Below are 26,722 nucleotides of genomic sequence, written 5' to 3' on the forward strand. Positions count from 1 at the left end.
GGGCCTAACAAAATTGCACAAAAACAAAATTCATGAAATGATAATGTTTTCAGTGATAAAAAAATTATTTTTTTTTAATTTTGTATATTTTCAAAGAATTTTTAAAAAAGAAAAAATACATTGTTTTGTTCACATACATTGTTTTTAAGTTTAAAAACAATTTTACTAACCCGATTTTCTTTAAAACAATCTCCAAGAAGTTGTAGAAAACAATGTATGTGAACAAAGCTATACGAGTACAAAGCAAGAAAAAAGTAAAAGTGAACTACACACCCAAACCAAAGATTCATTTTTCCGTGCTAATACACAATAACAAAACTCTTACCAAATGCTGACATAGAGTTGACACGTAGGCAGTAATGTAGATTGTCAAAAAGTGAAAAATCATTGTATAAATAGTTCATAAAGATTGAAACAATATAATCTGCTTACCATGAGTGAGATGAGTGTTATGTCTCTACCGTTTATTCAAAAGTTCCTGGGTTTGAGTTCCAGTCAAATTGTGCATATTCATTTCCTACAAAGTTCATTTTCATCCAAAAAAAAGAGCGGAGGATAGCTGTAACTGGGCATCTGTCTGTAATTACCAGAGTGAAATAAGTGCTTAAAAAGGAGTTGTAAAAGGATCCCTGTTGTAAACAAGCAGCAACAAACATAAAATGTCATCATAAAGCACCATTTATGATTTACACTAAATTTTAACTATTGTCAAAGTAAGTAGTAGTAAGATGAGAAAGCATTGTCAGTATTAAAAGTTTAATTTACAGTGTGCCAACAATAGATAAAAAAATGTTAAGCTTAACTTTAGTTTCAGTTATATGTGTTTTTTTATTCTTTGAATGGGCAATTTTTTTTTTTAAAGCTAATTGCAAGTTTGCATATCAATTATCCTTGACCCAAACAGAAACATGGATGAAAATTTCACTAGTATATATTTTTTTAAATTTTCCATGAGGAACCTAATAATAAATGGGGATTTCAAATGGTTGAAATTATTTTTTTTTTTTGTGTTAAAAAGAAGGATATTATGAAAAGCTATTTTTTGCCAGAAGTTAAAAATTTTAAGTGTTATTATTTTGTTTTTTAAAATAATAATTTTGAAGAAAAAAATGGTTTTCTAGAATTATTTCTAATGTGCATTTCTGCTCCTGGCAGCTTACTTATTACTCACGAAATAATATGTCATTAAGGTACCTGTTAAGATACCTGATTAAGAAGTGGAATATTGCATCTCTAAATGTAAATATTCAGTTACTTACGGCTGAGGAAGTGTTTCTTTCAATTGTTATAGAAGTTAAGAGAGCTTGTAGAACCAGGTTTTTTTTACAGATATCTCTTTGCACTTTATAACAATGACATCTAATCTGTCATAATGCACTGTCACATCAATGTAGAAGAAGTATTGTTAAAATAAAGAAGGATGTAATATAAAGCAAGGAAAATCTGCATAATTAGTGTATTTTTCTGTTCCTTGTTAATTAAATGAAAAGTTTCTTTTATTCTTCTGTTACATTTTTCCAGTTTCAAAAATGGTTCGTTAACAAGGGAAAGGATTAGAAATTTATACTGCAGTGGTTCATGGGATGAATTTAATCGTTTATTAGAAAGTATTCCTCGAGGAAATTTTGGGAATTTTGGTAAGAACTCTTTCAATTAATCTTTGTTGTAGAAAATATTATATGTAAAACTATATTTTAAGATTTTTTAATATTTGCTGTTACATAATTTACTTCTTTTTTTTTTATAAAAATAATATGTCTCCTACATTGCATTATCACTATACTCTTAACTTTTGATGAGAGATTAAGCTAAATACATAGACTCACATGCGTAAGGTTGATTCAAAATGTTTCACAGTTTTATTGTTTTTATTATATTTTTAATGTTTGTATTTTTTGTATTTATTTTAAAGAAATAATGTTTGAAATTGTTTTAATTAATGAAAATCCTGTGATTTGTACTTCATTATACATATGTTGCCAATAGGATATATCTTACTAGAGAATAGTCCACATCTTTACATTATTATTTTAGAGAAAACACTTTTAAGAACAATTGCATTAAAGTACATTTGGCATAGTGTTAAACACATTTTTGTTTAGTGCAATTCTTTATTCCCATTTTTCATTTTGTAGGAGAATTGACGTTTAACATTCTCTGTATGTATATAACAGGATTAATATATATACAGAGGGGGTCCAAAAAATTGTATTAATTGTTTGTTAGTCCATATCTCTGACAAATTTGACTTGATGTGACAATTTTTGGCACTGGGAGAGGATTATGGTATGTGTTTAAATGACCACCAGCATGTTCAAACGGCAACCTCCAGTAGATTCACTGCCCTGTCCACATGAGCATGAGGATTTTTAGGAGCCCAGTAGACACAATTGTGCTGGTTCACAGTACCATTAAGTTTGAATTGCGCCTTGTCAGTCCACACAAACTTCCCTACAAATTCCTCATCCTCGCCAACCATGTGCTGAAACCATTCACAGTACTCCATCCTTCGATCTGGGTTGTCCTCATTCATTGTGTGTAGCAGTCTTGGAATGTACACTTTCCACTTGGCACTCTTCAGAATGTGTTTTACACTTGATCAGCTCACCCCACTTTCACGCGCTCCCTAGTTCATTGATTTTTGCGGTGATCAGGTGAAATATTGCAACACTGCAGCACTGAATTCCAGACATAGCTGTTCATGATCGGCTGGATCTTTCCTTGTTCTAAACTCTGTGCCACTGCTGTTTGTACCTTGTGAATGTTCTCATACTTCTACAGCCTTGTGTTCAACAAACAATAAGCGAACCTTAGCCATTGTTACTACTCAACTGCCTTCTGCTGCTCTCGCTGATATGATTGGCTCGTTCCACCACCAACCACCTGCACAAGCGCAGGATAAAATGCCAGCTCCATCTACCACTACAAATTTAATACCTTACACTACACCACATATTATATTAGTGAGTGTATGTGTTTTAGTTTAGATATTATTTAATAACAAAGAGTGAGTACATTTTTTGGACCCCTCTGCATATCAAATAACAGCAAAGTAATCACCAAACACAGTAACAGAAGGAAAAAAAAAATAATACCAAAAATCGCAGGATCCCTCATCATCAGTCTGCACAAAATTCCAAACTTACATCCAAAGATAAATAGATAATTAAAAATTTAGAAAACATAATCCCTAATAACTACAAAACTTGAACAACATAACTCATTGCCAAATGGAATGTATATATTTATATGTACCTTCTAATATATATATATATATATATTTATATATATATATAATTGTATATATATATATATATATATATATATATATATATATATATGTATATGTATACATGTATATATATATATATATATATATACACAGGGTGATTCAAAGAAACGGGAAATTTTGAAAGTTGTGTTGGTAGCCGTGGGCGATTGGTACCACTTGATAAGTAGCGCCAGCCTCTCTAACCTAACCTGCCATTTAGTTGTCATGGATCCTTGGAGTGGTGCACAATGTGCATTTGCTATCAAAGCATTTTACAAAAACAATGACAATGTGGAGGGAGCGCATAGAGAATTTCGCCGTCATTTTAATCTACTTTTTGTGGGGTCACCTTAAAAGCAAAGTGTTCCACAGTAGACCTGCTGCAATGGAAGAACTGAAGGCAAAGATCCGAGAAGCAATTGCGGAAATTCCACTTGAGATGTTACGTCAAACCATGAACAATTTAACGAATAGACTTCGTGAGTGTTTACGTAGAAGAGAAAGTCATCTTTAAAAAATAAACGAAACTGTGTGTACCTAAAATGGCAACATTTGTACAATTACATGAAATAAAATTCATTTTCTAAAAAAAATTTTTCATTAACGTTATTTAATTTTTTAAATTTCCCGTTTCTTTGAATCACCTGTATATATATATACATACATACATACACAATATAATATTCTTTCAGCCTCTGCAAAGCACAGAATTAGAGGAACACTCCTACCTTTAATCTTTTACTCCATCAAAGCGCTTTTGGGCCTAAGCCCATCCTCAGTGATGTTTTTTTTACAATTCTTAAACTGTTTACATTTATACAATAAAATTTTTTACATTTTGTAAAAATTATTTGTTTAAAATAAAATAAAAGTTTTTTTTAAATTTAAAAGATTTTTAAAAGAATTTAGAATAAATATTTATTCAGTTGCTTGACTGAACAAATATTAGTTAGTTGTAAATTTATTTTAAATGTTTTTAAAAATGTTTACATATTTAATTTTTTTTATTTTAATTTAAACAAACAATTTTTACAAAATGTCAGAAGCTAAAAAAATTTATTCTGTAAATGTAAACAGTTTAGGATTTTTAAAAACATCACTGAAGATGGGCTTAGGCTCGAAAGCGCTTTGATGAAGTAAAAGATTAAAGATAAGAGTGTTTCTCTAATTCTGTGCTTTGTAGAGGCTGAAAGAGTATTACATTGTATATATAGATATTTACGTACAGAGGAAGAAAAAAAAGAAAAAATGGAATATAAAAAGTATAACCTAAATTTTTTTTTGTCTTCAGTCATTTGACTGATTTGATGCAGCTCTCCAAGATTCCCTATCTAGTGCTAGTCGTTTCATTTTGTTATATCCCCTACATCCTACATCCCTAACAATTTGTTTTACATACTCCAAACGTTGCCTGCCTGCACAATTTTTTCCTTCTTCCTGTCCCTCCAATATTAAAGTGACTATTCCAGGATGCCTTAATATGTCGTCTATAAATCTGCCTCTTCTTTTTACTATATTTTTCCAAATTCTTCTTTCTTGATCGATTTACCGAAATACCTCTTCATTTGTCTGTTATCCACCCATCTGATTTTTAAAATTCTCCTATAGCACCACATTTTAAAAGCTTCTAATCTTTCCTTCTCAGGTACTCTGCTCGTCCATGTTTCACTTCCATATAAAAGCTACACTCTAAACATATACTTTCAAAAATGTTTTCCTAACTTTTAAATTAATTTTTGATGTAAGCAAATTATATTTCTGACTGAAGGCTCGTTTTGCCTGTGCTATTCGGCATTTTATATCGCTCCTGCTTCATCCATCTTTAGTATCTCTACTTCCCAAATAACAAAATTCTTCGACCTCCATAATCTTTTCTCTCCCTATTTTTACATTCAGTGGTCCATCTTTGTTATTTCTACTACATTTCATTACTTTTGTTTTGTTCTTGTTTATTTTCATGCGGTAGTTCTTATGTATTACTTCTTCCATGCCGTTCATTGTTCCTTGTTCCTTCTAAATCATTTTTACTCTTAGCAAGAATTACTATATCATCAGCAAGTTGTAGCATCTTTATCTTTTCACCGTGTACTGTTACTCTAGATCTAAATTGTTCTTAACATCATTAACTGCTAGTTCTATGTAAAGATTAAAAAGTAATAGGGATAGAAAACATCCTTGTCGGACTCCCTTTCTTATTATGCTTCTTTCTTATGTTCTTCAATTATTACTGTAGCTTTTGGGTTCCTGTAAATGTTAGCAATCGTTGTTCTATCTCTGTATTTGAACCCTAATTTTTTTTAAATGCTGAACATTTTATTCCAGTCTACGTTATTGAATGCCTTTTCTGGGTCTATAAATGCCAAGTATGTTGGTTTGTTCTTCTTTAATCTTCCTTCAACTATTAATCTGAGGCCTTAAATTACTTCCCTTGTTTCTATACTTTTCCTGAAACCAAATTGGTCTTCTCCTAACACTTCTTCCACTCTCCTCTCAATTCTTCTCTACAGAATTCTAGTTAAGATTTTTGATTCATGAGCAGTTAAGCTAATTGTTTTGTATTCTTCACATTTATCTACTCCTGCATTCTTTGGTATCATGACTATAACACTTTTTTTGAAGTCGAACGGAACTTCCCCATTTTCTTAAATATTACACACCAGTTTGTATAATCCATCAATCGCTTCCTCACCTGCACTTCTATAGGTGTTCCATCTATTCCAGGAGCCTTTCTGCCATTCAAATCTTTTAATTTGTAAATTGAGATCTCAGTATTGTTTCTCCCCTTTCATCCTCGTCGACTTCCTCTTCTTCGTCTATAACACTATTCCCTAATTCATTTCCTCTTTATAACTCTTCAATGTATTCTCTTCAATATAATGTTTTACCATTTATTGACTTTCGTTTCGTACTATAAATTGGTGTACCATCTTTGTTTAATACATTATTAGATTTTAATTTATGTACCCCAAAATTTTCCTTAACTTTCCTGTATTTTACCAATGTTCATTTCTCTTTCCACTTCTGAACACTTTTCTTTAATCCACTCTTCTTTTGCCTGCACTTCCTGTTTATAGTATTTCTTAATTGTTGATAGTTCCTTTTACTTTCTTCATCACCAGCGTTCTTATATTTTCTATGTTCATCCATCAGCCGCAATATGTCCTCTGAAATCCAAGGTTTTCTACCAGTTCTCTTTGTCCTGCCTAAGTTTGCTTCTGCTGATTTAAGAATTTCCTTTTTAACATTCTCCCATTCTTCTTCTACATTTTCTACCTTATCTTTTTTACCCAGACCTTTTGTAATGTCCTCCTCAGAAATCTTCTTTACCTCCTCTTCCTCAAACTTCTCTAAATTCCACTGATTCATCTGACATCTTTTCTTCAGGATTTTAAACCCCAATCTACATTTCATTATCACTAAATTATGGTCGTTATCAATGTCTGCTCCAGGGTAAGAGTTGCAGTCAACTAGTTAATTTCTAAATCTTTGCTTAACTATGATATAATCTTTCTGATACCTTGCAGTATCACCTGGCTTTTTCCATGTGTATATTCTAATATGATTTTTAAACTGGGAGTTGGCAATTACTAAATTATACTTTGTGCAAAACTCTATAAGTCGATCCCCTCTTTCATTCCTTTTGCCCAGTCCATATTTAATTACTATATTTCCTGTTTTGCCTTTTCCAATGCTTGCATTCCAACCGTTATCAAATTTTCATCCCCTTTTATGTGTTTAATTGCTTTGTCAATTTCTTCATATACAGACTCTACCTCATCATCATCATGGGCGCTTGTAGGCATATAGAAGTTAACAATTGTTGTCAGTTTAGGTATCAGTTTTATCTTTATTACAGTGATTCTATTGCTATGCATTTTGAAATACTTAACCTAAATAAATTAATATATATATATATATATATATATATATATATATATTAATTTATTTAGGTTATATATATATATATATATATATATATTATTTTTAAGAGATTAGACAGCAAATATATTTTTGAAAAACTTTAATTCAAATGAATGATACAGCATGTTTATTCTGTTTTTATTATTATTTAAAAAAATATGTTTATTATTTAGACTTTTTAAGTGTAAAAACACATATTTTAGTTGTTGAAGAAATGTACGACACAGCTCTTTTTTTCTGAAGACATTTGTTAAACATAATTGTCTTCTCTAAAGAAGACATTCATAATGATTTTCATAAAATTAAGAAAAAGGAAGTTCATGCAGTCACCAAATTTCTGACTTATATTCAGTTTTACTGAATAAAAATCAGTGAGTCTTACTGAGAAAAATCAGTAAAATCATTTTGACAGGCTATAGATAAAAGTCAGAGAAGTGGCTGAGATGGTTAGCATCTCAACTTAATTTGTGCATAAACCTTCCTACATAAACATCTGGGATTGAAGAAGCATTGTAAACTATGTGTTCCATGTTTACACAAATTAAATCTCAAGAACAGTCAATATTCTGTAAGACGGTAGCAGTTGGAGGAAATTAGTTCACTAGGAAAATAAGGAAAGTATTTTCTAATTTTTTTTTCTTTAGTGAGCTAAATATGCTGTTGCATATCACCATGCCAGGCCCAATGAAATCCCAGTTGGTATTAAATTAAATGACACCCCAGACTGTTCATCAGAGGTACTGTGTCTATAATGAACAGCATTACTTTTTAGTGGAAGTGACTGTGAAAGATCCCTCTTATATCTCATCTACCTTAACATGGGTCACATCTGTGATGAGACAGGTAATGTAAAGCTTCAAATTAATGTATCACTTTTTGTAATGAGTTGTGTATAATCTTAATTCAGATGAGAAATATTTAAGTTAATATTAAAAAAAGACATTTTATTTCTTAAGAATACATGATATTTTATTGTTTTACAGGATTGTATTACGATTCTCAAGAGATAATACCATTTGTTCAAGGAGATTTCAGGTTTGATAAAGCTGGATCATCCGTATCAAAGTTTACATCTCCGGAATTTGAAGTTAGAGCTTTAATTGAAGGACAGTTTTTAGCTAGAAGAGCACATGCTGAAGATTTAGGATTTTCTGTTGGTAGGTATTATGCTTTTTTATTTTAGTTTATTAATAAAATAGAATTGTATAAACCACCTAATTCCACTGTGCATGTATATATTTTTCATGTTTACTCACTAAATTCAAATTAGTTATATAGGTTCAAAACGTTCCTGAAGTTGCTTCATACAATTTAAAATAGTAGAAATAGTAATAAGGTAATTTTTGTTTTTTACATTGACAGCAGTCATGACATTATAATGTAACTCCATATCATAAGTTTTCTGTTTCACATATTTGTACTGAAAATTTCAGCAATTGAACAGTGCCCAAATATCATGTTTCATATTTTTCTTAAAAAATCACCATTGGAGACATTAGTGCTGCTTGGCTAGCTTATGATCTACAAGTGTTTTAGTGATGATCATGTTAGTGTTGAAAATGGCATTCTTAGTGTGTGTCCATATTTCAAAAAACAAAAATATCCAACATATTGAAAACGTTGCTTGAAATAAAAGAAGATAAACTTTCAATGAAATAGTGCCAATCCTCAGGATATCAGTTGGAAGTTGCAACACTGTTTATAACGATCTGAACATGCATCACATTTTTGAATTCATTGTTCCAAAAATTGTCTACAGATCAGAAAGGAACATGGATGACTGGCATCCTGCCAGTCTTCTGAACTTCATCATTGTGATTTTCTTTTCATCACTGATTTTCTTAGCAAAATCATAACTACAGAGATGAACCTTTTTTTGTGATCCCCAGATAAAATTCCACTCAGCAGAATGGAATTCAAAATCACTCTGTGGTCATCAACATTGTTTTTTGCCAGTTTGTTATTTTATATTATCTGAAATATTTAGAGTAGCTTTACTAAAAATAAAAATGTTTTAATGATTTCCATCTTTATTTAGAACCTAATGCAAAAATAATTTGTTTACTAATGTAGAATAAAACAACTATTTGAAGAAGTTGTTATAAAAATTATAAACAAATCTAAAAAATATTAAACTATCAAAATATTTATTTATCTTTTACATTTATAAAAAGAAAAGTTACAAGAGTGGTTCTCCTTGTTTTTTTTTTTTTAAAAAAAAGAAGAAATCGGTGACTTTCATTCAGATGATAGGCAGCAGCACATTAGCTTCTGGACAAGAGTTTCAAGATTTATGGCAAAATTTATACAATTCTTTGTGCATAACATGTGTAGATATTAAATATTTAATTATGTATTTATTTCTGTATGTTGCTAAAGTTATTTTTACTGTACAGGTCCAGGGACTCGTATTATTGCAACTGGTGGGGCTTCTAATAATAAAACAATTCTTCAGGTTCTTTCTGATTGTTTTAATGCGCCAGTTTTCATATTGGTATGTATTATTAGTATTCGTGCATATTAAGTGAGCTGAAGGTTTGCCCCTGTCTTTGTCAACTTAATTGTCAGCAGGCTTGGGTGTGGTGGGCAAGCAGGATTCATTGTACTTTAGTCAGGCAAATTGTTTACAATTTTTATATGCAAGAAAAAGTTCTTACAACTAAACGTATTTGTAATAAACTAAAAGAGGCTATTAGTTTTCATGGTGGTGTATGGAGCATCATGAAAATTTTGAAATCCTTAGGATTTCGATGGAAAAAAACAAAATGTTAGAAATATCCTTATTGAAAATTATCAGATACGAGAACAAAGAATACATTATTTAAGATGTATAAACATTACAGAGTAGAAGAACATCCCATTGTTTATGTAGATGAAATGTACATTTTATCTTCTTGTATCTCAAACAAAATGTGGTCGGACAATTCTGATCAGAACATTGTCCTATATCAAAAAGAGGCCGAATAATAATCGTCCACAGTGGTGGTGAGATGGGATTCATAAAGAATACTCTGCTGATATGGAAAAGTAGCACATCAAGTGAGGATTATCATGACAAGATAAACTCCAAAAATTTCATGAAATGGGTGGAAAACAAACTGATCAAATCTATCCTCACCATTGGTTGTAGTGCTGGATAATCCAGTGCACCAAAATAATCAATATGATAAGGCACCTACTACAAAATCTAAGAATTAGGAAATGGTATCGTGGTTACAGGAGAGGCAAATAGTTTCATCCTGAAATACTTAAACTGGAACTTTACAAACTAGTTAAGCTGCACAAACCAAGGCATAAGACGTATATTTTGGACCTCCTTCTGGAAGCTCAAGGTCACACAGCTATTTGCTTGTTACCATACCACCTAGATCTAAACCCCTTGAAACGACATGGACAAACATAAAAGGATATGTGGTCCAAAGAAACATTACATTCAAATTAAATGCCGTGATTATGGTTTGTGAAGAAAGAATTTCCTAATATAACAAAAAAAAGGCTGATCACAGATATGTGAGAATGTGAAAATACTAGAAGATGAATATTTGGAGAAAGATCATTTAGTAGATAATTTTGAATAAGAATATCTTATTAATTTACGAGAAAGTAGTGATGAAGACAGTAATTATTCATCTACAAGCAAAGGCAATTTCAGCGACAAATATTTAGCAACACCAACAGTTTTTTCCATACAGTAAGTTAATATAAATATTGTTATGCTATTATTATTTATTTGTAATTAAGCAAAATAAGTGAAAAAAAATAATAAAAAATAAAAATACATATGTATAATAATGTATAAAACATTGGAAATAAAAAGAAATTAATATGAGCAAGCAACACATGTTTTTTTTTTTATGACTAGTATACTAGACACAACAGTTGGCGAGGGGGCAAACTTGCAGCTCATATATTGTACATGGTGAATGATGCTTATTTCTGACTTTTCCTAAAAGCAAAAGTGATAATAATATAGATCTTTTGCAAAATTAAATTTAAGATATAAAGTGATATATTTTTTTCTAACTTATAATTTAAAAGAAATATTTACAGTACTATAGAATTTGGTTAGCACAAAATATAGTATTCCTAGTTAAAACACATTATTCACAGTACCTGGTTGTACAATACTAAAAAATTGTTTTTCTGCGAAGTGTGGATCACTTCTGAAAACAAATCTTGGTAATAATGATTTATAGTAAAATGTTATGTTGGATCCTAAGCAAGATAGTTGAACTATTCTTAGTACCTTATCCCTTTAGTTATTCTTGATCTTCCTATCAATTCCTTTTTGGTGTTTTGATCCCTATTTCTGTTCTGTGAGTGTAATCTGACTGTTGCTGGAGATGCCTGAAGCTTAATAGTATAGTGAATGTATCCTTGGTGTTATAAACTGGTGCCATCATTTAGGCACTGTGTTCTCTATCCAATGGCTGAAGTGCCTGTCAAATAAAACCTGGACTCCTAATCATTTATAAAAATTAAAAATGTCATCTACTTTTATGGTTGACTAATTTGTTCAGATTGCTTCTTATGCTGTTGTGTGTAATAAGCGACTGCTTTCCTGGAACTTCCATCCAGTGGTGAAATGAAATACAGGCCTATCTGAAGTATTCATTTTGTATTTTTAAATTCTGAAGTACTCTTATGTTTAATCTAATGTGTAATGATTTTGTGTTTTTGATTTTACTTTGGCTGAAATTTTTATTACATCCAGTTTTTTTTAACTTGGAGCAATATACCAGTCATACACATCGTATACCAATATATTATTGGTATATGATATTCATGAATGTATTTGTTATGAAAAAAATTGCAGATATTTTTAGTAGATTTTATATTTTATGTGAAAAATTTTGCATTTGTTTTTCTTTTGCCTGTTTCATTTTAGATTTTAGCATGTAATTTCTGTTTATTTAAACATAGGAAGCTGCTAACTCTGCTGTGTTAGGTGCAGCATATCAAGCAAAGCATGGCAGATTAAGAAATAATAGTAATGAAAATGTAACCTTTTCTTCCATAACATCTTGCGTGCCTGTACCAGTTCTTGCCTGTGAACCTTATAAAAATTCTGCTAAGGTAATTTAAAAAAAAATTAAATTATACGTATTTTTTTATTTTTATATATTTATTTTATTCTCTATTTTTATTAAATCATTCAAAAATTATAGACATTATCTAAGCTTATGTTCTATTAAGTGTCTAAAAACTGTTTATTGTATTGACTCACTTCACTTCTTTCTTCTCATTCTCTCACTCACTCACTCACTCACTCTCTCTCTCTCTCTCTCTCTCTCTCTCTCTCTCTCTCTCTCTCAGAGTGTGTGTACATTTGCATGCATGTATACAACAAAATATTTGAAATGACTGACATTTTAAGCCATTTATCAGTCATTTCCCTTTTCCAGAAATGGAAAAGTCATTCTCACGAATAATAAGCATCCCATAGCAAGCTTATTATGGAAAGTAAGAAGTATATGGTTTCCTGTTATCTATTTATTGAGGCAATTGTATTTTTCATCATATCTGTACCCATAGCTCATCAAAATGTAGAAAATATTTAACTTTACAAACGAGACATTTATTCCATTTTTACTTAGACTTGTACAATATATATATATATATATATGAGTCATCATATTTACTACTGAAAATGCACTATTTTGATTAGTATTTAACCTGCTTTGATTTGGAATAAGAATGCTCAATGTCTCTGTCATAGTGTTCAACATTGGTATAAACCTGATCATTAATGTGATCTTAATCTGTAATATGTCTTATACTTAACACTAACAACTATTTCTTGTAAATAAATTATCAATTTGGATTGGTAAGAACTTATTATTTCCTGACTTAGATGAATTTTTATAAATTATCAAATGTTAAAACTTACCAGTAAAAGCTATCAGTATTGTAAAACTAATATACTGATATTACTAGTATTAATAATATTAACTTATTTAGTATTATTAAATAATTTTAAAATTATGTCCCATAAATATCATCCTTACATTCCTTTCTAAAGGTATAAAAATTGAAACTACTTCATTTGTTTGTAATAATGCACAGGAAATTATGAAAGTGTCTATATGTGTGAGTATTAGTATCTAGTGCCTAGGAGCTAATGATTCATATTTTTTATAGTAGCTAAAGGGTTATGAAGGTACGTGATAAAAAAAAGATGATCCTGCTTTTCAAAGTAAAAAAACAGATGTAAATGTTTTTAAGAATACACCACAGTAGTATCATTCTCACTATTACCAAATCTAATTTTAAAAGCCTACATTAATTTAAAACACCTTATGATATTATATAACATATGTAAAATACAAGTTGTAAGATGAAGTTGTATGAGATTTTGACTTTAAAAAAAGATAATGAAGAAAACATATATGGTGCAAATTAATAAATATCAAGGAAAATAAATAATTAAAATTATTATCGAAATAATTAAAAAGATAATAAAAAAAAATATTCAAAATTGAAAAATATCAGGTTTCTCTACTGAAATTTAAAAAAATCTATAGAAAAACTGCAAACAAACTGCACTGGAATAGAAAATGGATCATTCTGAGTATTATATCAGTAAATTTATTCATAGTTGATGGAATGAGAAATACTCAAGACTAAAGATTTGCAGCTTAGCAAGTTGGAAAAAACCAGTAACCTGAAGTTGTATAAGCATATTAGCAAGGTTTATAATATAAAACTTACCTGATTTTATAAACTCAAAAAAAAAAAAATCCATTAAGTTTTATATTATATATATTTTAATAATTATGATATTCTTTGTAATATTTTTGAAATTATAATTTCTTCATTTTACAGATTTATGATCCTCTGGTTAAACGGTACAGGAAAATTATTAAAGAAATACAAACTAGAACTGACAGTCGTAGTTGAGTAAGAACTGATTAAACTAGAACTTTATTTATTTATCTAGGATATATTCTTACTGAAATTTTAACCAAAAAAAATTAATTTGTAAGTAGAATTAGGATTTTATTAATTTAAGAATGAATTTTAACAGCGAATATTAATATGATTTTCAGTAATATTATCCATTAATAATAATAATTTCTATTCAAATTCAAAGAGAAAAGAAAAATATTTAATAAATATTATTTAGGTAATCCAATTTTTGTTGTTTTTAAATGTATTTTTTCTAAGCAGTAATATGTCATTTGTGGTTTATTTATTTCATTTTGTTTTAAAATGACTAAGCTTTCTCCTGTTGCAGTGCACTTATAGCCTAAATTTAAAACTACCTGTAACATGCCTCGCAGTTTCGATTAGTGGTTCCTGAAGAAATAATAGGTAAAGTGACATTGGTTTATGAAATATAACTGCAATTTGATGAGACTTCCTGGATCGTTCTGGAAATATTTCTCTAACAATCGTCAGTAAATCTTTCACTATGTATGATTGTATTGTATTCTTGAAATTATACTGTTTCTGAAGATGTCACCTTTGGGTCCAAAAATACATGTCTATTATCAAAAGATTTTAACCACACAGCACCATATTGTCTCTGACATAATGAACAGAATGTTTGTGAATCCAGTTTGAATTTTTGGTACCCTATTTATGAAGTTATTAATGCAACTTGACAAATGAAAATTGATCATCACCACAAGTGAGAGTGTTGTGTTGATTGCTATAACCAGTTAACACTCCAAGAATGGTTTATTTTGATGTTTTATATTAAGCCTAATCATACTTTATTTTTGGAATCCTTTGTTTTGTATTGTTGGAGATGGAAAAATTCAAGGGCAAATTCATTGAATACTGATCAGAATTGACTAATTCAGATTAATAAATCAGATTATTATTATTATTATTATTATTATTATTACCTTATTGAAGTAATAATTAAATTTCTATTTTATCTCTTCAGTAGTCTGCTTTCTTACTAATAATAGTAAATGATTTTTTTTTAAAGACAAACTTGATATTGATCATAAATGCTCCAGTGCAGCTGATATGCCTAAGGATCATGCTAAAGTTCGTTTGCTTCTTCCTATTATCTCATACCAGCAACATCATTAAAGTTTTTAAAAATATTTGTTTTCTCCTTGTTTGACCTGTATGATCAGACTTCCAGTTTCATTTAAAGTAAAGGTCATGAATAAAAGCTATCTTTTTTATTCAATATTACATGTTCTTGCCAACATATCATTCCAATAAGATATTTTGATTTACATTTTTACTAGTTTTTAGCGGTAATAAATCATATAGTGTGTGTAATTTTTAAAAATGTTATATTGGTGAATTATGACATATTAGAAATATAATAATTCTATGTTTAATTTGTGTAATTAAACAGCCTTTGCTGAATTTGTTTTGTAGTGAGTAATACTTATTTATTATTACTTATTTATAGTAAGTCTTATTTATTATCTGTAAGCTAAACAACTTCTGAAAAATATAAAATGAACTGTACTATGTATAACTTACCAGGATCTTGTGATTTATTTTATTCTTGTACAGGATTAAATTGTTTGCCGTTTACTGTAGTTTGTTTGGAACTAAACTCTGGAAATGGTCATTTTTTTTTTTTTTAATAAGATAAAAGGTTTTTCATATTTGATGAAAATATTGGCAATTTCAGGAACAATATGATAGATTTTTTTTTATTATGAAGAACTAGACAATGGTTGATGCTTGCATGGCATGAATAGTTAGAATATAAAAGATCTGTCTCGCCTTGTTTTTATATGTTATAACTTTTTATGTTCTTTTGTTTCTCTCTTTTACTGCAACTGTTTATTTATTTACGATTTATTTATTTTAAGTGTTGGATCTGTTTTGATCAATTTGCTAAGATCTTGTTTAATGTATTGCTAAACTTGTGTCTATGTGTATTTTAGTTCTATGCTACCTCACATAGATTAGTTTTTGTTGTAATCATGGTTGATTGTAAGAATAGATAAGGTATCTTTAAAATTTAACAATACTAATAATAGCAAAGTTTATTTTCTAAAATATTTGTGAGTTTCATTGTTGGTCATTATTTTCATTAGATTTGACTGGTTATTATCTTTTCTTTCTCTTTATCTGACTCATACTTGATTTCAATTTCATTGTTATTCACTTTTTATCATAACTGTCAGTTTACAAATGCTATGATGTGCTTTAATTTTATCCGACCAGTCTGGACTCAAATTAAATTAAATTTTAAGAGTAAGTGGTGAAAGAAAATGAGTTTGTTAGTTATAGAACTTCTTCATTCTTATCATTGTATGGTGTTAACCATTAAACAATTATTGAACAGTCTTGACATTTTATTCACTAGTCATGTTTTTTATAAGGATAAATAGATTAATTCCAAAATTTTATACAATGAAGGGTTAATTTTTAATCTTAAATTGCTCTGTATTATAAAATCGCTTAAATCTTTATATTTATTTAATAATTATAGTATAAGTTCATTAAATATTACTATATTTATTTCAACTTGAACTAGCTGTCTGAAAAGTATAATGCTCATCTTGTCGCATTAATTTTGTACCATATAGCATATGAATATTTTGTCAATCAATATATTCTTTCTTATATTTACTTTATTTGAATTATTGCATGATTATTTAGTATATGTACATAGTGACGTGTGAATTATTCATTTAGTAGCAAAAATGTAATTCCAAAAATTGATATTGTTTATCACATTTACTAAAATTTTGCTAATTTGACTAATTAAAGAAACCTATTTTATAAGTTCCACATATATTTTAGTTTTAAGATACAATTGCTTTTTAATTATATGCTTTAAATGTTATATATTGTGATTTCAACATTGTTTACTAACTTTGTATTTAGTTTTATTACAGATTTCTAAGTTACATCCATGAATAAGCCAGAATATATTTACTTACTGTTATTTTTTTCAGTGTTGAATTAACTGCAAGCATACTTTTTTTATTGTGTATAACTAATAATAAAAGTCTGTACACAGTAATTAGTTGTAAACACATGGCTGTTTGGAAGTATACACTACATTTTGTGTAATTCTGTGGAGGATACTTTACATGTTGGTCATAAATATTGTTGTCAGTAAGAATGATATTTGGCTATCTCGTATAATTTTTAAGCATTAATTAGTATTTATAATATATTTTATTAAACTATATTTATACCAGTTATTGGTCATAAGATTTAACTATAATCATTCAAGAAGAATTGTTTTTTCACTTATAATTATTTAGGTTGTTCATTTTCTCATTTTTTAATATTTTTTATGTAAAATTTTTAAGACTGTTTTATTCTGTGCATTCCTATATTGTATTCATATTTTTAGTTAAATCAAAAATTATTTATAATTACATGTTTGTAGTGTTTTAGTGCAGTGTAGTTGTCATTTAAATACTAGCTAAATTTTCATCTCTGATAAGTATGTGTGTGTGTGTGTGTGTGTGCGTGCGTGTACATGCACACGTGTTTGCACATATCTATGTTTTACTAGCTGAAGTCGGAATTAACAAAGAAGAACCCCTGAAGTGGCCAAGCTTCAATTTTTTAATACTCTTATTGGTTTCAGAAGAACAAAAAAGATTTACTTGGATAGCGACTTTGCAGGATAAAACTAAAATATAAAATAAGATGAAATGGTATTCTTATTTTTTTTAAAATTCCTATTATATTACTAAAAGCTAAAGTTAAAACTTTCAAAACGAGTAAAAAAAAAACCATGACTTAAGTCTGAACTCTCTTCTGTGCACACAGAAATGTCATGGTGTTTGTTACCATAGACGAGTGTAACCTCAATTTATAAACGCTAATGTGGGTTTCTTTGATATTAAAATGTAAGTGTATTGAAATAAGAACAGTCTTATTGTTTTACAAATTTGTGGCCTTTGTTTACACATCCACTTTCTAAAGTTCTTTGAGTTTATATCTTCGTAGAAGGTTGTTATTTTTGTATTTTTTATTTATTTATTGCAGTATGTGATAAAAAGTAGTCATTCTGCAGTCAAGCTCCTCCTTTTATTAGCATAATAAGTTTTTTGAACTGAGTGCAATCCTGTGACTATAAACCAAATTGATTATACTCCTCTGCCATTTCAATTAGGACAATCTCGATGTTATAGTTATCTGCTTGGTTTTTCTATTAAGAGCATCTAAACATATTTTAGGTGACTGTTGATGCTCCCACTCTAGCAAACAAGAAGGTTCTCTGTTTGTTGTTTTGAGGTATAATTTTTTTTGCTTATATATTATATATATTCCTTTTTTAAAAAAGAAAAACTTTTACTGGTCTAAAAATCTCAGGGAAGGTGCAACTTGATTAAGCAATGATTCTAAGAATAGCTAAGCATATCAGACCCAAAGATTTTTTGAAATTTCCCATTGCAAAACTTACTTGGACTTGCCAAAAAAAAAAATTTAGGATTATTCCTCAGGAAAGATTGCAAAATTTGTGAATTTTGTTGTTAGTTTCAGGTGACAGTGTGCAAGCAGTATTTTGTTTTCTGTTTACTTTTTATCTTTTATTACTTTTTCAAAAACATTTTGTTGGAACTCCCTCTCAAAAAAAGATTTAAATAAGTTTTTAAATTGTTATTTTTATTTCCCAATACTCCTGACAAAAGAGGATCATCTCATTGTTTTTATAATCCTTCATAACCTTCTCATGTTTTAAAAATTTAGAGGCTATGCTCTTAATGTTGACACTATAAATATTCCATTTTGTCTTTTCTTTTTACATGGTTCTTGTGTTTACCCACTGGGTTGGTCTAGTGGTGGCATCTTCACAAATCAGCCGATTTTGAAGTCAAAAGTTTCAACATTCAAATCCTAGTAAAGACAGTTACTTTTCTACAGATTTCTTTACTAGATTGTGGATAACGGTGTTCTTTGATATTGGTGGTTGGGTTTCAATTAAACACACATCTCTCAGATATGGTCTACTTTTCTTTTTTTTATTGGTGTTGCGGAGAAATACCATTTACATACTCCTCACAAGTGGGGGAGTGTTGGACTCGCATGGGTTTGGCTAGATGTTATTACTATTATTATTAAGAGCCTATGTCTGCTCGCACCCTATTAACTAAAATTCCTAATTTGCTGTTCCTCCCCACCCAAGGTCAGATTAGCTATTAAGCATAGCACAAAGGGGTACCTTTGATCTCAGGAGGTCAAAAGTCCTCGTACATCATCACCATCACCCATCCACACAAGCGCAAACGAACGATGGCTCCGCAGAGGACTGTCTGTCACCCCTTTGCTCTCCGGTAAGTTCTTCACCTGGATTCAGGACTTTTAATTGTGTCAGTTTATGACAATAGTACCTGCCTCATTCTTCTTATTTTGAGCCCAACCTAACAAACCCAAGTAGTCCTCGGTCACTCATTGCAACTGACACACCTAGCAATGCCGGCCCTCGCAACCAGGGCTGTTCACCCATCCCTATGTTAAAATCCTCTGTGCCGACCCTCTGCATCCTTGTTGTGTGACACTGCTATTGCATACTCATCTGCTAACTTCCAGTGATCCGGTTAAGCAATCCTATATATACAATCAAATTGTCAAGCATCAATCTCTCGATGCCAGCACATGACCGGTGCTAAGCCAATTCTGGGCATCTGAACAGGATATGTTCCACTGTATTCTCACTATTACAATACATACACCTATTGGAATCTCTTCTACCTATCCTGAATAAATATTCTTCAAAATTCCCATGTCCTGTAAAAATTTGAGTGATATAAAAATTTACTTCCCAGTAGTTCCTATTACACCGTGTTGATAAATCGGTAATCAAATGCTTTATCCATAACGACTTGTTACCTTCCGCCAACTGTCTTGCCAGGTATTCAAGGTAATAATCTTATCCTCTGTCTTTCTCATACCCTCATATATACCTGTTCTCTCCCTTACCTGTAACTCTATCGGAGGAATCAACGCCAGCACACACACAGCCTCATAGGACACTGTGCAATATGTCGAAACAACGTCTAATAGTGACCCATGATGGACACACCGCAGTCTGTTCAGATTCCTCTTAATTCTCACTGTAGAACGGCAAACTGGGGCTGCATACAATAAGGTGGAAGTAATAGCTGACATGATTAGTCTTCTTTTAGAAGCCCTAGGCACAGCCTGTGAGGTCATCAGCACCTTCGGTGCCCCAAGTGTCCTCTCTGCCCTGTTGCAACTCTCCAGCACATGATCACTAAATCTGCAGGCTTGATCTATGATGATCCCCAGGTACTTGTCTACTCCTGGCCTGTATTTGATGACCGCCCACTCTCAAAACTATGGGCCCAACCTTTCTTCTTCCTGTGATGGTAATGTATTCACACTTGCCTGGTGCTAGCTCTAGGCTGTGTTTGCCCATCCAGACATCTATTACATTAGTGTTGCATTGCCACGTTCTTCAATCTCGCCTTCTGATCTACCACTTACGAAGACCACGAGATCGTTCTCGTAAGCGATGATCTCAACATCTTCGGTTATAGTCAAATAAAGAACACCATCGTACACTATTGCCCAGAGTAGGGAGCCCAGCACCAATTCCTGCAGGACCCCCCCCAAACATCTGGAATCTTAACAAACTGCCTTGTGTATCTTCAGTGACCCATCTGTCACTTAGATATTCACGAATCTGCCTCTTTAAATATACACTTAGTTATTTCCCTCTTAAAGCGGACATTATCGCATTTTGAGGTAGGGACCTGAATGCATTACAGACATGCAATGTAATAAACAATGGCATACCTCTTATCCTCCAAGTCCCTTGTTTAACACAAGCAGCCCAATCTGTCACCCTTGCAATCGCCTGCAATGTAGAGTGGCCACGACAAAAATCATATTGATTAGGGTGCATATGCCAACACCCGCATCAAGATGCCAGCATTCTCTCAACGGCCTTGCCCATATTGTTTAATAAGCACAATAGTATTCCATATTAATCTCATCTCTGACATGTTTAGGCAGGAACACTAATTGCAACTCCTTCCAACATTTAGGAAAGCACCTATTCTCTAAGCCATGGTTCACAATATCATTAATTTTTCATGGAATCCTTCTTACTAACCCTTTTAATATGGCAGCTGGTATTCCATTGGGTCCAGGACTCTTTTGATCTCGTAATTTAAGGATAGCTGCAGTGACCTCCTCTTGCGAAAAGCACTTTGGTTCACACTCATCTCTAACTCCCATCATCATCATCTCTAACTCCCCCTCATCTTCTCAAGGAAAGCATCTTCTTATTTCTATATTTGCATTATCCTCCGTGAGGACAGGCAACCTTCTACCAAGTGACTTCATCACTAACTGATATGCCCGTCCCCATGGGTCAGAATCTAACTTGCCTCACAGTTTAGTTTGTTCTATCTCATAGTTGAGAATGCGCCTTGCCTCCACATATCCAAGCACTGCTCCCTCATATTCCTCGCTTCCAGCCCTTCTCAGCTGTTGTTTACGACATCTCAGCCTCTGCAGATTTTGCCTCATCCTTGCAATCGTTTTGGTCCACCAAAAAAACGGATGAAAATCACCAGCACCTTCAGTAAATGCGCAATCTCATTGGTTATCAAGTCTTGTAATACTTCTGGTAACAATCTTCTCCCATTGCATAACTTCCTTGGAACAGCTGCTATCACCATTTTCACCTGCCATCGAGTTAATGAAGGTTTCTGACATTTGATCACATGAAGCGAAGGATCCTCTGTTTCTAATATTGTAACCAAATGATCACTGGCAGTCTCCTCTTGTAGAACCTTTCCTTCAGTTGCATCTAGAGTGGTCCCAACTACTGTCTAATATTGTTAGGTCAAGCACCATAGCGTGCCCCCTGGCCTCATATGTAGTAGGTGTATCATCATTTAGGCAATAAAGACCAATCACCAGTTAGGAGTTATAAAGGAAAAGAGAATCCCCTTACAATAGAAAAAAAGATGCCAAGTCATTGTTTACATCTTCTATCAGTGTTGTAGCAGTCCTATTGATCCTGGTCTATAAGACTTAGAAAAATTCTCGTATAACCTTACTTCTTATACACAGTCTATATGGAGAAATCCAAAGTAAACAGAAAAATTGAAATTACAGCACTGTCCTTGCCCAAAAATCATAAAACTTTAAAGGATTGTCCACAAACCTTACCTCAAACACACTACCTTTCAGGTTGAGCATTGACACTCGACCAGAAATGGTCGACCTGAGACTGTACAAGACTACACTTCACTTACACTCGTATATATCATCCTCATTCATCCTCTGAAGTAATGCCTGACTATGATTCCCAGAGAAGAAAAAAAAAGGTTCGTGTGTTTTATATCATTTTTACTACAAAAAAAAGCTGTTTTCAGGCAAACCCTCTTGCAGAAGAGGATTCAGCTCGGTTTGGCTTAGGGTTCCAAGAACAGTTAAGACAGATTTTGACTATGAAGATTTTTTGAAATTTTTCCCTCTGAGATTCCCTTTTCAAAAAATGGCTGCCACGACTTCACCTCTCAATGTAATTGTATTGTGAATTTTCTGTCAGTTTTGGTTGATGAGAATAAAAAAGGTTGTTACTTTTTTATGCACTCTAATGCTATGAATTCGAATTTATTAATGATTGAAAGAGTCAATTTAGCTTTGTATTTTCATTTTATTAAGAAACTGAAAAATTATTATTTTTCATATAGTTTCATGTAAAGAAAACTGGTTGTGACTTATTTTTTTTTTTAATTTAGTTAGGTTATTTATTTGTTAATTTTCATGTTTTTTTTTTAATTGTATGTGCGTAATATTATTACATCTTATATAAACTCAAAAGAACATGTAATATTAGTGCCTTAGACTCAGCAAGTCTTTTTTCCATTAGTAAATAGATATTTTATATTAATGTTTTCATTTTCTTATTTCAATTTGGAAGATTACGTTTGTTAAATTTAAAATATATATATATATATATATATATATATTTAATTATAATTTGTGGGTTGTTATAAATTAGGATATATATTGTTTTGAACAAAATTGTAATATTTTGTATATTCATTAACTTATTAAAGTTATTTAGGAAACATTGAATCATGATTAAAGTTTTCTGAAAAGAGTTCTTTATCCAAAAGATTTCTTACCAAAATAAGTTTTAAAAACAAGCACATGCTGTACGTTTTTAAATAAATAACAAATGTTGACAAAATGCATGCCTGAACTAGATATCTTGAATTACTTCCAAAATGAAATATCAAATTGAAACACCTGATTGTATTCTATTAAAACAATTTTATGGAATCTCTAAAATTGTGAAAAACTATCCTGTTGTTATCTCAACTATGTAATGTCTGTCTTGAGAATGGTTTGCTTAGATTGGGGTAAATAGTAATACTAATACTGGACTTCACACTACAATCAGCACAAGGTTTATCTAATACGCTTTTTTTGTAGTCACTAGGAATATTGTAGGGTGTGGCAATTTGGTAACATTTGAAACTACAGGATAACTCAACATTCTCATAATAGCATGAATTAATGTTTTCAATAACTTACATTTTATACATATTACATATTATAAAATAATGGTATTTTGCTATGTCATATCATGTTGTTGATAACACTATAATTCTTATGGTGAACATGAGCTGTATATTAAGATAGTTTGTGTTTTATCACCTTTTAAATTTTTTATTATTAGATTATCTTGATGATTACATTATTTGATCAGATTATAAATGGTTATTTCCACATTTTATTTTATCCTCATAATATATTTATAGTTTACATGAAAATTGTAGTTGACGTTTTTCGTGTAGTTAAGAATAACTTTTTCATAATTATGGTTGTTAATTCTGTGATACTGCTTTGTGCAATACTTTTTCCTTTTTGTAGTACATAAGTAATATTTTATATACATCTCCTGTTTTGTAGTTATTCTTTTTATTGTGGTGTTTATTATAATTAATTTAGATATGTTATTAAAAAACGCACAGTGTAATAAAATGAATATATATTGGAAAATAGTAATGATTTAAAATAATTATAATATTTACTCTACAAAACATTAAAAATGGATATATTTTTGTTATTAATATTTAAATTTATATATAGTTTATGTAAGATATATTATAATAATAAATGTGTATACATAGTAGTGTCATGAGTTGTTTCTGTTAATTTCTTCTTTCAGAAGACCTTTTGATTTGAAGAGGATGCAGGAAGTAATACTGATAAATTGTTATCAGAATTGCAAAGATAATTCTACTAATTGACAAAATAATCATACCTCTCTTAATAGGCACAGTATCGCATCGGTTTAAAGTGGTCGTTAGTCCTCCAAACATTACCTAAAATTTTTGTCTGAAGCAATTTTTGATATGATCCCTTACGACAAGGGATAACCAAAACCAAAAAAAAACAAAAGGCAAAATATCACTATAACTTTCTTATTAAGTAAAATATCGAATTCAATTAAAGTTCTTACTATTCTTTGGATCAGAGTCTAAAACTTATGTAAGTACATTTTTTGATATAACCAACCATTAGCCCAGGGGGTGGAAAAAATGGGGTTTTGAAGACAAAATTAAACCATACCGTCCTTAATAGGCACAGTATCGAATCGGTTTAAAGTGGTCCGGTAATCCTCTAAACATTACCTAAAACTTTTTTCTGAAACAATTTTTTGAAATTATAAAATTTGTTTTTAAATTTTTGTTAACATTTTTTTAAATTGTTTAATTTTTTGTTTATAAAATTGTTTATAGGCACAGTATAATGCTGAAATTGTAAGAAGATGGGGCTTGTCATATGCTAAACATGTGAAACTTTTTTCCACATGCAACCATTGTAGCATTGAGTAAATTTGAAGTTTTTCTTAACTTTAAGGTGAAAATCTCTTATTCCCTGCTTTTTTTCTTTTTCCTGTTTAGCACCCGGTAATTACCGTTCAGATAATACTTCAGAGGATGATATGTATGAGTGTAAATGAACTGTATAGTCTTAGGTCGACCATTACTGAGATGTGTGATAATTGAAACCCAACCACCAAAGAACACCGGTATTCACGTTCTAGTATTCAAATCCGTATAAAAATAACTGATCTCCTATTTAGCACCGGTGAAATCTAACTCCGCCTTTCAGCATACTAAAAGGGAATCTTTTATTTAAAGAATGATTATAACTTGTAACCATATATAAAAAACCAATATACTTCGTAAGGGGATGGAGCAAATGAAAGTTTCGTTTGTGTATAATTTTAGCAGTAAGTGATTTACTACAAATTTTAGTTAAATAATTTCCTAAAGCACCTCTAAATTCTAAAAGTAATTAAGATGTGAATGAATTCATACGAAAAACTATTTAAATGACTATATTTGTTGTACAAACATCATTATCAAATTTTTTAGTGATGAATAAAAAATGTTTTTCTAAACTAGGTTATAAGAGCGAAAATAATTAAAAATTTTTATTACAAAGATTCAGTTACATTTTTTGTTTGGTTATAACATAAATTAATCTAACAGATCATTATATATTCAGTATTATTACTATTACTATTATTTTATTATTATTATTATGATGAAAGAATAATTGTCAGTTTTAATACTAAAATTATTCAATTAAATTTGAAGTTTTATCAATTTTTTTTTTCTCCAGAAACTAAGTACCAAAACTGTATTTATTATTACAGTTGCAGATCATAAATGTGTTTATTATTTAAGGCTAATTTAAAAAAAAATAAATAAAACAAACTAATTTGTCGTTGAATTATTTCAAAATACAAAGATATAAATTTCTATTACTTATAATAAAATGATATGCTAAATAAATTATAAATAATATTTTCGCTTACCTTATGTTTGAAACTTTAATTCAGTCCTTGATATTTGACATAAAAGTGCAACCTAATAAATATGTATTTGTAAGTTCTATATTGAAGAATCTTTATGTTAGATTAATGCATAAATTTTTTAATTAAATTATTAATTTACCATTATTATTATTACTCTAGTGCAGACGTAATGTTAATTACTTATGTAAGCCATAATACATTTATCTCATTATAAAAATATCTATGTATCGGTGTGCTAACTAAATTGACAACTGATGCTAGAATGAATGAATCTTTTATAGGACCTGTTTTTATATTGAAAGGCAAAAAAAGAAGAACTGCCGGCTATTTGTGTGTACGTTCTCAGGTATTTCAAGTGAGTTGATTTTAGTGGGGGGTAAAGAAGAAAAATAGTCATAATTAACTTAAATGATAATAATAATAATAAATAATTAAATTCAAACTAAAACGATTGTACGACAATATTTTTATAGAATAGAAGAAATTAAAGGAAAGATTTTTTCATTATTAATAATTTTTTTTTAAATAATTATTTCTTAAATAATAAAAATAGAAGAGAGAGAAGAAAAAAGAAAGAAAGATACTAATAAGAATTAATAAAAAAAAGAGTAAAAGACATTTGAAAAAGGAAAAATAAAAGTTTAACGAACAGCAAAAAAAAAGTAAATATTTTTCTGGAAGGAAACAACGTTAAGACTGTAAAAGAATACAATTCAGAAATTTGTAGAATAAATTGAAAAGTAGAAAATTTTTGT

At 30.1% G+C, this 26,722-nt stretch overlaps 1 protein-coding gene across 4 annotated transcripts in view; it reads left to right on the forward strand.

Moving 5' to 3' along the window:
• LOC142330315 (xylulose kinase-like) overlaps positions 1–25,533 on the forward strand; it is a 64,324-nt gene extending 38,791 nt beyond the window's left edge. For 3 of the 4 annotated variants that reach the window (XM_075375536.1, XM_075375535.1, XM_075375533.1), the window contains exons 10-14: positions 1,522–1,637; positions 8,176–8,349; positions 9,589–9,686; positions 12,116–12,268; positions 14,018–25,533. In XM_075375536.1, the coding sequence (XP_075231651.1) occupies positions 1,522–1,637; positions 8,176–8,349; positions 9,589–9,686; positions 12,116–12,268; positions 14,018–14,092 (616 nt within the window). In that variant the 3' untranslated portion in view covers positions 14,093–25,533. The remainder of the gene's footprint in view (positions 1–1,521; positions 1,638–8,175; positions 8,350–9,588; positions 9,687–12,115; positions 12,269–14,017) is intronic. The other variant, XM_075375532.1, reaches the window with a different exon arrangement.
• Positions 25,534–26,722: the final 1,189 nt, after the last annotated feature.

The sequence above is a fragment of the Lycorma delicatula genome, chromosome 9 (assembly GCF_047948215.1).
Source record: "Lycorma delicatula isolate Av1 chromosome 9, ASM4794821v1, whole genome shotgun sequence".
Classification (NCBI taxonomy): Eukaryota; Metazoa; Arthropoda; class Insecta; order Hemiptera; family Fulgoridae; genus Lycorma; species Lycorma delicatula.